Consider the following 12,152-nt stretch of genomic DNA (forward strand, 5'->3'; position numbering starts at 1 on the left):
CTCACACTGTTGTCTCTGTCTCTGTCAAAAATAAATAAACATTAAAAACATTTTAAAGAAAGTATAAATGCTTTCACTAAATGCCTTCAGAATTCTTTAATGTTAAATTGGGTGAAAACATTTTTCAAAGAACTTACGGTAGTTAAAGTGTATTGTCTTAATAATGTTATTAGATAGAAAAAGCATGTTCCTGTAATCCCTGTTTAGACAGTGTGCTTCAGTTGAGGAACACACAGTCATGCAGTGGCAAAGGCAGGGTGAAAACCACAATCTCCTAATTCAGTCTGCTTTTTCTTGGGTGTACTTTTCCAGAACTTCTTTTTATATATGTGTGTGAAATTTTTCTTTATATTCTGCTTGTATTTAGATCCCAGCACCCAATAACATTACTGCTTATTTCTACTTCCTCCAAAATGGAATTTGAATATGGTTATTTATAATCTTTATGTGATCTTATTAGAGGATATTTTAGCATCACATAGTTGTATACCTTCAGTGTCATTTTTATTTCATTATATATAAACAGGGCAAGCTAATTTGTGTGTGTGTGTTGCATAGGCACATAATATATTCTTACAGTGAATGGTAGGATCTTAAAATATTGTGAATTGTTACAAAGATGTTTGGAAACATTCATAGGCAATGTTTTTTTTTTTTTAATGATATTATTATTTGAAGTATATTACTGGGAAGCAAATAAATGATGAAAATTATTATAAAGATCCCAAATATTTTTTTTTAATAGTCATTGAAGACTCTCCGGAATTCAGACTTGAAACCTTATATTATCTTCATTGCACCCCCTTCACAAGAGAGACTTCGTGCATTATTGGCCAAGGAAGGCAAGAATCCAAAGGTAATAATGTTGTACTGTTCCACTGAAAGTAAACATGAAAGAGTCATGACCTAATATGTCACAAGTGCCTAAAAGCTACATTGGCTTGAGCTTTCAAACTGATTATTCTTTGAGCCCTGTCACTTTTCCCAAAATTTCTGTTGTTGCTTCTGGCTGGACTATGACAGCTCTCCAAAGCAGGGACTTCCCTTGTTGTTCCCCACACCGTCTCTATTGTTATCCCAAATGTGTGGTTACTCTTGGTATTCCTTAACCTTCTTTACATGGGTCCCTGTTATTTCCAATAGAGATTATGTGACCTCCCTGCTTTCTACCCCCAAAGAAAAAAGTTCTCAGCAGATTCTTAGGGATTACCCACTTTTCTTTGTTAGATACTCTGTATATGGGGGGAGCCGAGTTGGGTGCTCTTGATTTTCTCATCTTTTTTCTCATTGAAATTTATGTTCTATTTGCCTTCTCCCTTTGGTCTTCTCAAATGACCTGAAACGGAAAAATTTTTTTTTAATTATTTTAGATGCTGGACATGGTTGAGGTAGTTCACATTTTACTAAACATTGTTAATAACAAAATTATACTGATGTACTTAATCAGAAAGCATTGACTTTGTTTAAATATGTGAAATGAAAACTGTCAAGTGACTTACTATATCAAAGTAACAAGTATTTTCCCTTGTTTTTTTGCTGATTTTTAAAAAAAAATTTTCTAATTTTTTATTTTTTAATGTTTATTTCTGAGAGAAAGTGAGTGAGCATGAGGGTGGAGGGGCAGAGAGAGACAGGGATACAGAATCCCAGGCAGGCCCCACGCTGTCAGCACAGAGCCTGACACAGGGCTCGAACCCACAAGTTGTGTGAGATCATGACCTCAGCTGAAACCAAGAGTTGGATGCTTAACCAGCTGAGCCACCCAGGCACTCCCCACCCCCCACTTTTTTTTAATGCTTATTTTTGAGAGAGAGGATGTGTGAGTGGGGGAGGGACAAAAAGAAAGGGGACAGAAGATCCAGAGCGGGCTTTGTGCTGACAGTAGAGAGCCTGATGGGGGGCTCAGACTCAGGGAACCATGAGATAATGACCTGAACCAAAGTCAAATGCTCTACTGATGAGCCACTCAGATGCCCCAGATATCTTAAATATTTCTGTTTTACAGAGGAATCATTTAGGTCTCCTCATTTCATTTGTTCTCTCTAAATCTCCTTAAAAACCATAAACAGGGTGCCTGGGTGGCTCAGTCGTTAAGCATATGACTTGAGCTCAGGTCATGATCTCATAGTTGGTGAGTGCGAGTCCCATGTCAGATGAGCTTGTGTCCTGCTTCAGGTAAAAAACACAAGCCGCTGGCGAGCCCGCTTCTCTCTCTTTCTCTCTGTCTCTCCCTCTCTGCTCTTCACTCACTTGTGCCCTCTTTCAAAAAACAAACAAACCATAAACACACATCGTCACACTTTTTTATAAGATCCTTAAAAGTCACTAAAAGCGTGCTCGCTTCGGCAGCACATATAGTAAAATTGGAACGATACAGAGAAGATTAGCATGGCCCCTGCGCAAGGATGACACACAAATTCGTGAAGCATTCCATATTTTTTAGAACAAACTGAGGGTTGATGGGGGGTGGGAGGGAGGGGAGGGTGGTTGATGGGTATTGAGGAGGGCACCTTTTGGGATGAGCACTGGGTGTTGTATGGAAACCAATTTGACAATAAACTTCATATATTGAAAAAAAAATTTTTTTAACATTTATTAAAAAAAAAAAGTCATTAAAAGCATAACATCACTGCTTTCCTGATTCTTGGCTATACACCATAGCCACCAGCCCTCTTTCTTCCTCCCCAAGATAATATCTTTTTCTGTTCTCGGTCTGCTTATGTTTCTTATTCAATCTATACTTGAAGGTCATATTTTTCAGTGTCTTAGGCTATAGACAATCAAGGACTTTCTCATCCTACATGATGAGCGTAATTCTGGTTGCTTTCTTTAGGCAATCTGGTTAAAGTAGGCTGTCTGGTTAAAGTAGTGTTTCACCCTTTTTTTAGTGTTTGCAACATAATTGTTAAGTTCATTAATTAATAGAGTCAAAGTATCTGTTGTTCTTACCACTTGGGATGATACCCAAAAAAATGAGACAAGGTCACTGGCTGTTCTTGAGGGGGTCACAATAAAGAGAACAAAACTGATACTCTATGAAACTTAGTGCCAGTAATTACTTTGGTAGACCAGAAGAAATACCATGGTTGTTTAAGAAAAAGGCTGGATATTAAGGACGAGAGTGGACTTCATCCTACTTGTTCAGCCTAATTTTTCAATTTTCTAATGTGCACACTTAACTTTTTTGTTAGTTTTTTCTTCTCCAAGGATTCAGTATTGTGCGAAGGGCTATCTGTATACCATTCCAGAACATGTTAGGCAACCTTCTTTGGGTTGGTGGTCTGGAGTGCTCTTATGGGATTATTTATCCTATTATTTATTTTGAATTAGCTATCCCAAATTGAGTAAGGTCTAGAATGATACCAATTATACATATTTTTAAATGAAGAACTTAATCAGGACCAAGATGTTTTACTAGTTTACAGTATGCTTGATTTTCTAATGAGAAATTTCTAATTTTTAAAAATTAACTTTATTGAAATTATTTGATATATTTTACCTGTATAATTCAGTGAGTTTTGGCAAAATGTATAGCTGTGTCACTGCCATGCCAGTCAAGATTTAGAACATTTTCATCACTTTAGAAAATCTCTCCTGCTTCTTTATATAAATTAAAAATAAAAAAGTTTATTATTCTGAAAGAGAAGGGGTGGGAGAGAGACAGAATCCCAAGCAGGCTCCATGCTCAGCATAGAGCCCAATGTGGGGCTCCATCCCACAACCACGAGATTTTTCCTTGAGCTACCCAGGTGCCCCCATGCTTCTCTGAAGTTAATACCCCTCCATTCTTCCCTAGGCAACCACTAATTTCCTTTCTGTGACTGTGGATTTGTCTGTTCTAGCAGTTCATTTAAGTGGAACCATAGTGTATATTTAAGTTTGCATCTGGCTTTTGATTAGCATAGTGTTACTGAGATTTATCAGTGTTGCATCTAACAGTTCATACCTACATATTGCTGAGTCGTATACCATGAGCTAAATATATCACAGTTGGTTCATTCATCAGTTAAAAACCATTTGGGTTGTTTCCAATTTTGAGCTGGTGGGATTAAAGCAGCTCGAAATATTCAGTCTTTTGGTGGACGTGGATGTTTTTGGGGTTTTTTGAATTGCTGGATCAAATGGTGAGTGTATATTTTAACTGTATAAAGTTGTAAAGCTGTTTTAAAACAGTTTGGTTCCACTTGCTCCCACTTTGGTTCCATTTGCTTCACATCCTTACCAGCTTTCGCTTTTGTTGGTTTGTCAACAACTTTTGCCATTCTGATAAGTGTGAAGTATCATTAAGGTTTTCATTTGCATTTTCCTGATGACTAATGATAGTATTTTTTCATGTGGTTATTTAAGTATATTCTTTTGTGAAATGTCTTATTTTTTAAATTGGTGGTTTTATTGAGTTGTAAATTTTTTTTTATATATTCTGGAAATATTTTCTCAAAATATTTTTAATTTTAAAGAAGCACACTTTTTCATTTTTCTTTTAATGATTTTTGCATACTGTCTGAAAATATTTGCCTACTTCCAAGATTATAAAGATTTTATCCTATGTTTTCTTATAATAGCTTTCTTGTATTTGGCTTTTACTCTTAGGTCTACAATCTCTAAAATGTCTTTGTTTTAGTATGAAGTAAGGATGGTGTTGGTTTGGTGGTTTTTGTTATTATTTTTTTTAATCACATGTGGATGTTCAGTTGCTCTAGCATCATTTCTTGAAAAAGACCGTACTTTTTTTCCCATTGAATTCAGTTGGCATGCTTTTAAAAAATCACCTGGCCAAATATGTAGTGGAGAGTGGGGTAGGATTATTTCTGGACTCCATGCTGTATTTATGCTAATTACACACTGTCTTGATTACTGCAGTTTTATTAGAAGTTTCAAAAAAGTCAGAAAAAGGAATGAAGTATTCCTACATGGTGCATCATGGATGAACCTCGAAAACATTATAAGTGAGAGAAGCCAGTCACAAAAGACTACATGTTGTATGATTACATTTTATGGCAAACCTATAGGGACCTAAAGTAGATTAGTGGTTGCCTAGGGCTGGGGGTTGGGAGACAATGGAGAGTGGCTGCCTAGGGGTATGGATTTTTTGGCTGGGGTGGGAGAATGATTGAAAATATTCTAAAATTGTGCTGTTGATTGCAGAACTCTGTGACTATACTAAAAATGATTGAATCATTCATTTTAAAATGGGTGAATTATAAATGAATTGTATCTCAAAAAAAGTGTTATCAAAAAAGAAAATCCCAGATGTTTCTGTGAAATTGAAAAGATGATTTCAGGGGCACCTGGGTGGCTCAGTTGGTTAAGCATCCGACTTTGGCTCAGGTCATGATCTCACGGTTCGTGGGTTCAAGCCCTGAATTGGGCTCTGTGCTGACAGCTCAGAGCCTAGAGCCTGCTTCGGATTCTGTGTCTTCCTCTTTCTCTGCCCCTCTCCTGCTCACACTATCTCTCTCAAAAGTAAACATGAAAAAAAATTTTTTTGAAAAGATGACTTTAAAGTTTATATGGAAATTGAATAACCAAACACTTTAGAAAAAGAACAGAGAGGCCTTTTGTCTTTGTTAATTTTCTTTATTGTCTGTCTCTTATTTCATTAACTTATACTTACTTTGGCTTTAATTTGCACTTGCTCTAGTTTCCTGAAGAAAACTTAGATTTTAAAATCTTTCTTTTCTAATAGGCAGTTAACAAATTTCCCTTTAAACAGTTCCTTAATGGCATCCTACAAATTTTGAGGTAATTTTTCCATTATCTTGTCAGAAATACTAATTCCCTTTGTCCTTTTCTTCTTTAATACATGGGTTATTTAGAAGAATGTAATTTTCACCAATTTGGAGATTTAAAAAAATACTTTATTGATTTGTAATTCCATTATGGTCCAAGAACATTGTAGCCTTTCAAAAATGTTTGAGCCTTATTTTTATGACCCAGCATCAGTTGTGTGTGCATGTTCCATAAATGTAATGGTTAGAATGTATAGAGGGTGGTGTATCTGATTGCCTTTTTATTCCACTTATGTTTTATCTCCTTTGGTATTTCTAGTAGTGCTTTTTATCACTCATACGATACAAGTATTGAGCAAAAACAAGTCCACATGGACCAGTCAGGAAAGTGATGGTGTTCCTCCCTGGATGCAGAATGTAAATAATCAGTTAATCTGATTGTGCTCTGAATTCCTGCTAGAATGGGGGTCTGAGAGGGCTAAACTCCTATGCCAGTTTTTTCAGTCCAAAACTTTTTGAGCAAAAACATTTTGTTTCATCTTAGTTATAAATTGTTATTTGAAAAATAAGAGGAAATTAAAAGTACCAAATGGTAGATGCCATTTTGGCAAAGGACAAAATAATGTCTTAAATTTGATAAAGAAAAAACAGATGGATTGTTCATGTGAACCTTCGTAAGATGTAGGGTTTTACATTTCAACTCTAGCACCACAAAATTTAGATTCTGTTTTGAGTTCTGGAATGTTCTTTCAATAATACTGAGATTTGAGTAGAATAAGTTTTAGCAAGAATGTTACAGTGTATTTAGTTATCATGGTGTAGTAGAATCCCCTAGGAAACAAAGGATTCTGTGTACCACAGCCAGATGCACAACATTCCAGAATGAAAATTAGAGAGCCACACAAGAAACTGCTGCAGGACAAGCCAGAGCTGTCATATTTTTAATAGGTTTTCCTACTGTTACAGAAGTTCAACCAGTTGAATGATAGAAGTTGTTTTGCATTGAGTGTCCAATGTAGTATTGGTGTGTCTTTTATATCTGAGACATTTGGACTTGAGTTTAATTAGTTCTCTTCATTGACAAGGGGTGATCTGGGTGCTGTTTTACTTTCTTGAACACATGTGCCTGGTAATCCAGAGGATTCTGAAGAAGTTTTGCACCTAGCTTTATCTCTAAGGCTCATCTATATGAAACAGCTGTTTCCTTTACCGAGTATTTTAAAGTAGCCTACTCTGTATCATTTCTGAAACTCTTCTTAGGATACCTCTTTTGCATCTTTAAAGACCTCCTTTGTACAAGTACTGAAAATAGAGAAGCAGTTTAAAGGCAAGTAATTCCCCCAAAACATTTATTAGATTATTAAATCTTGGGTTGACCAATGTTTTCATAGAAAGTATCCACTCTGTTGATCCTTTTCTTTTCCCTTGATGTTTATTTACCCTGCCGAACAGATATAAAGGGCAGTGGCTCTTTATAAAGCCAAGAGTAGATGGCATTTTGGGTCCTACCAGCCTTGCTTCAACCAGAAGGGTTCGCTCTATTACAAAAGATGTTATTTTTTAGGGAAAGTTTATAATGCCCTAAAATGCTTGAAAAGGAAGGTCTGTAGGGAATTCAAAGTAACAGTCTTTGCTCCTGAAGCCCCTAGTCTAGTGGGTAAGACAGAAATATTTGAAAACCTGAGTAACAGTAAAAACAGATTATGTTGCGTTCCAAATGATTCAGTATGAGTCCTAATTGACGCCAGAGCAAAGGAAATCACTGAGGCCAAGACAGGGTTGAGGAGCAGCTCCTGAAGTTGCATATGTTGAGACAGCAGGCAATATAAGGTCATTTTTTTGTTCTTGAGTCATCTCTGACTCGTCTATTTTGTTAACGGAATTACCTCAGTTTTTGTCTTCTTTTTACAGCCTGAAGAATTGAGAGAAATCATAGAGAAGACTAGAGAGATGGAGCAGAACAATGGGCACTACTTTGACACGGCAATTGTGAATTCAGATCTTGATAAAGCCTATCAAGAATTGCTTAGGTTAATTAACAAACTCGATACTGAACCTCAGTGGGTGCCATCCACTTGGCTCAGGTGAGGGAAACATCCGTTCTGTGGCGTGATTGGACCTGATCTGGCAGCCTACCACTAGGAAGATAGCCTTGATACTTCAGCAAGACCCTGAGTACAGGTGGAAGGCCAAATAAGCTATTCTTTGATCTCAAACTAGGGAGAAGAAAATCCCCTTAGGCAATTTGTTCATAGCGGTTATTATTCTGTATACATGGCTGCAGAGGTTCTTGGCTCCTTTGGGGATTCTAAATGGAAGCTTTCAACAGACCAGTTCCATTTTATCCATGTAAAAACTTTAATTCTGTTTTCACCTAACTAAATCTTTTCTGCCTGGCCCTAGTTCCATGAAAAACTTGTGGGACTATACCCAACGGGCCATATCTCGCATAGTTATAAATATTGATGCTATTTAACAGTTAAAGGACTTTGTGGGAATTGGGGGGATGGGGACTGTGCTTCTGTGCACTGGGCAAGACAGTATTTGGTTAGAAGGCTGGTTTTGTCATCAGAAATCGTTGCCTGGGGATTCCTAGCTGGCTCAGTTGGTGGAGCATGAGACTGTTGATCTCTGGAGCACCACACTGGGTGTAGAGATACTTTAAAAAATGTGTTTTCCTGAAAAGTAAGAAAAATGGTGCCACTTTGGTCTCAAGCTACTCTGTTAGGCTTGAATTCATTTGTGTGTCTTTTAATTCTTAAAACATTCCGTTAGAAACATCAGTTTTTTAGCTACTTTGTGGATCAGATTTCACTGCACACTCAACAGATTCTGATCTAGTTAAACTTACACAGCATATGCTGATCTTTTTAAAACTGTCACAACTGATTCTATAACCTTGCTTTCTTTAATCTGTATAGTACAATAGAATGTATAAGTTACACTTATGAATGGCAGATGGTCATAAACTGTTGATCGTTTCTTCCTCATGATGCAAGTAGTTTTTCATATACATGAGAAGACAGCACATTCGACAGTTTTTGCATTTTTATACATGAGCACAGTAGAATTTGAGGACTATGCCATATAGGTAATAAACTGGAATTCTGTGATGAATATAGCTGCTGTACTGTATACTGATATTTAATAGATTGACAAATGGTTATTGATAACACTCAGCATTGGAATAAAATTATATCCAAGGGGAAATGCTAGAACAATTGACTTTGAGATCACAAGGAAAGGATGATCTGAAAGTCATTTGAACATTATAGGAAAAGAACTTGAGGGGGGGGGGGGAGGGGTTAAGCATATAGAAACAGATTTTTATCCTATCACGTTCTGCCTCTTATGACCAGAATGCAGCAGCTTGCTACACCATAAATGTTTAAGCTAATGGGATTTTCATACTATCTCTATAGCTGTAGCTTTAAATTTTAACTTCTGTAATTGGCATGGAAAGTTATTTTGTAGTCTTTTCAAGCCTTTAGGGATGGTGTGATGTGTGTCAAATGACCTCAAATGTGAATGTCTTGATTTTATTTTTATGACTTTAGCTACAGCATTTCCTGTTCCCAAAGCTAAACACTGGAATAACATGGAGTTGTCACTTAATTTAACATAAGCAATTGTTTTTAAGGTGTTTTTCTTGGTGTCGTGTATGTATTTGATTTCTGTGTAATTTTATTTGAACAAATGTAGATAGTTTATGTTGCCGTTCTCTGTTCAAATTTGCATGGCCTTGAAGTTGGCTGCAATGTGTCTTATGTGGAAATACTTCCTAAGGAAAGGTTATCTTGAAAGTAACATTCCTGGGTTAAGGGAAGGAATGCCACACATACTATTTTTCAGGTCTGAAACACTCCAGCTTCGGGCAGTGAAAACCAAGGAATATTAGCACTTAACTCTTCAGTTCTCCAGTTTACCTTTCATTCCTTAGGCGAAAGTAGTCTATGGTAGACAGTGGAGTTTTTTGAGCTGCTTTTCATAAAACTGTTTTCAGCCCTAGCATCTAAAATGGTGGCAGTTTAAGTAGCTCTTGTGCCAGTTCCTAAGCCTGCAGGCTTTAAAAGCAAATCTCCTACCAAGGCACATGCCATGTCAAAGTATACTTTTTGAGGGTCAGTGAAGGCCTATAGATCTCATTAGCACTGGTAGAGGGATAGAAATGTTCACATCCCAAACTTTTTTCAGTCCCAGTAACATGGATGTATTGTGTTGATATTCAACACAGCATCCCCCTACACAAAGTGAAAACTTAGTTGTTTTTGACTTCCTTAAAAAAACAAAAAACCTTGCTATACACCCAGTTGTCCAACTGCTCTGGCCACAGTTCATTTCCTGTCCCTTGTGGTTCTGATTGGCGACTCCAGTGTGAGAGAGGTCTTATCCACTTACAGAATGGTATCAATAGCTAAAAAAATGCATATTCAAATAAGGAAATCTCTTCCTTTGCTAAATTTTCATAAGTCACAACTGGAAAGGAAAACAGTACTTAACACTAATTCAGATTTGCTTTATATGAAAAATGTAATGTCTGGATTTTTTTTTCCTTATGGCCTAAGGAATATTGATAAGGAATAATTTGAATGTAATTTTGTGAATGTGTATGGAAAATATAAACCAGGGATTTAACCTTAATAAAAGGTAACCATTCTTGACATCTATTGTTAATCCTCCTTTGTACTCTTATCTTGTATCTGCACTCTTATTTTAAGTTGTCCTACTGCACACTGTCTTGTAAAAACAAAAGTAAAATTATATTTCAAATAAAACCATTGAGTAAGTTGTGTTTATGTCCACTATTCAAGGTTTCAACTCATGTAACCACCCTGTCTTCAACTTTTTGCCATAAAGTTCACTGGATTCTCTGGGTGAAACGTCCAATACCTTTTCATGTATTCTTAATGGCGGGGGAGTGCCCCCTATTGGTACAGATGTAGGTTCTGTCTCCTGGTTTTAAAAAATTAAAGACAGCTTAACATTGTGAACTTAATCATATAATAGGCAAATTCCACTTCTATGCAGCCAAGGATTGTAGGACATGGTTAACTCCCACCCTAGCCTCGAGTAGACCACATTCACGTCTCCCTTTTCTACTCTACCTCTCTAGATCTCCCAGAAGAAGCAAATCATACCAACAAAAAGTGTCACACATATACATACCTGCTACCCAGCTGGCTTTCCATTCTTGATCATTCCCTTCCCCTATGGATCACATCACCCCACACAAACTGTTCACAATTTCTAGTTGATCAGTATGCTAAAACTATAAAGTCATCTGAAGTTGTGTAGGGAGTTTGGCCAAGGCCAATAAAAAATGGAGTTTTAAGAAGCCATGGGAAAAATCTAGGTTCTTCTCTGGCCTCAGTGCTTTAAGGTGAACACTAATTTTACCTAAATGAAAAACTATTAAGTAACCTGGCTCTCTATAAGTACACTTCAAGCTAACTTTTGCCTCCTAGAGAGGCAGTACATACTGCTTAAGAACCAATGCCTCCATGCCAGCTCTGCTATTTGACCTGACAAAGCTTCAGTTTTCTCATCTGCAAAATGGAGACGATAGGATTTACACCTTACTCCGGTAGTGGGAGGATTAAATGTAAGCAGGTCAATGTTACCTATTTTCAAAGCTCAGGAACTCACTCACTGGTTTTCCAATCATTATCAAAGTTACTTACAGAATAAAAGCTCAGATTCAATGTAACAGGATTTCCTAAAACTCAGCTCCTCCAGCACAAGCCTTGTGTCTTACCTTTACCCAAAGTTTTAAATCTAGGGGAGGCAAAAAAGGATAGAGGTTAAAGGTATCAAAACACTAAGGGCTGACTGCCTAGATTCACTACTTCTAGCTTTTTGGCCTAGGACCAATTACTGAAGCTCCTTGTGCCTCAAAGTTTTCTTCTGTGAAAAGTGGCGTTAAAATAAGTATCTCTTTATGGTTGTTGTGACAAGATAAATAAAACACTTAAAACAATTGGCACACAACTAAGATTATTTTATAGCAGGTATTAAATGTTTGCAAGATTACTTGGTACTTTAAAAAGCCTTGGCTGTGCTATCAGTGGACTTAAATACAATACTCATAAGCCTAGTGTTAACAATTTCAGTAAAACCTCTCCCACAGCCAGTCGCCTCAGACAGTGGGTACAAGAAAGCCTGAGTAATCATGGATGGCTCACACCAAATCAAACAGCACCAAAAACCTCAGTCTGCTTCTAACAGAGCCACTCAAATGCCTCATCTTCCTATGTGGAAGACAGCAAGTTGTTACAGTTTAGAAGATAAAAAGTTACCACCTGAGAGTAAGAAACAAGGTATTTTTTCTTAGATGAGAAAATATTAATGACCCCCCCTTAACTCACTAATATTTATGAGTACCCCAAAATTCAACAGTCCTCTCAGTAAGTTTATCAGTAAAGC

The 12,152-nt window shown here is 36.9% G+C and overlaps 1 protein-coding gene, 1 long non-coding RNA gene and 1 other non-coding gene across 9 annotated transcripts in view; 2 read left to right on the plus strand and 1 right to left on the minus strand.

The window, feature by feature from the left end:
* The window catches only part of PALS1 (protein associated with LIN7 1, MAGUK family member), a 99,534-nt gene that overhangs the window by 81,718 nt on the left and 5,664 nt on the right, over positions 1–12,152 (plus strand). For 5 of the 6 annotated variants that reach the window (XM_042989944.1, XM_042989939.1, XM_042989940.1 and 2 more), the window contains exons 13-14: positions 746–856; positions 7,641–7,813. In XM_042989944.1, coding sequence (XP_042845878.1) covers positions 746–856; positions 7,641–7,813 — 284 coding nt within the window. Of the gene's footprint in view, positions 1–745; positions 857–7,640; positions 9,018–12,152 lie in introns of those variants that run through there. The other variant, XM_042989943.1, reaches the window with a different exon arrangement.
* On the minus strand, positions 792–11,494 carry LOC122239637. Of its 2 annotated transcripts, none has more exons than XR_006218937.1 (3): positions 11,411–11,494; positions 1,215–1,336; positions 792–878 (listed from the first exon to the last, which is right to left on the minus strand). It is a non-coding gene; the product is annotated as an uncharacterized LOC122239637 (long non-coding RNA). The 2 variants fall into 2 exon arrangements; XR_006218938.1 differs by lacking the exon at positions 11,411–11,494 and adding an exon at positions 3,500–3,579.
* On the plus strand, positions 2,334–2,440 carry LOC122239775. Its single transcript, XR_006219157.1, has one exon. It is a non-coding gene; the product is annotated as a U6 spliceosomal RNA (small nuclear RNA).

The sequence above is a fragment of the Panthera tigris genome, chromosome B3, assembly GCF_018350195.1.
Source record: "Panthera tigris isolate Pti1 chromosome B3, P.tigris_Pti1_mat1.1, whole genome shotgun sequence".
NCBI classification, from domain to species: domain Eukaryota; kingdom Metazoa; phylum Chordata; class Mammalia; order Carnivora; family Felidae; genus Panthera; species Panthera tigris.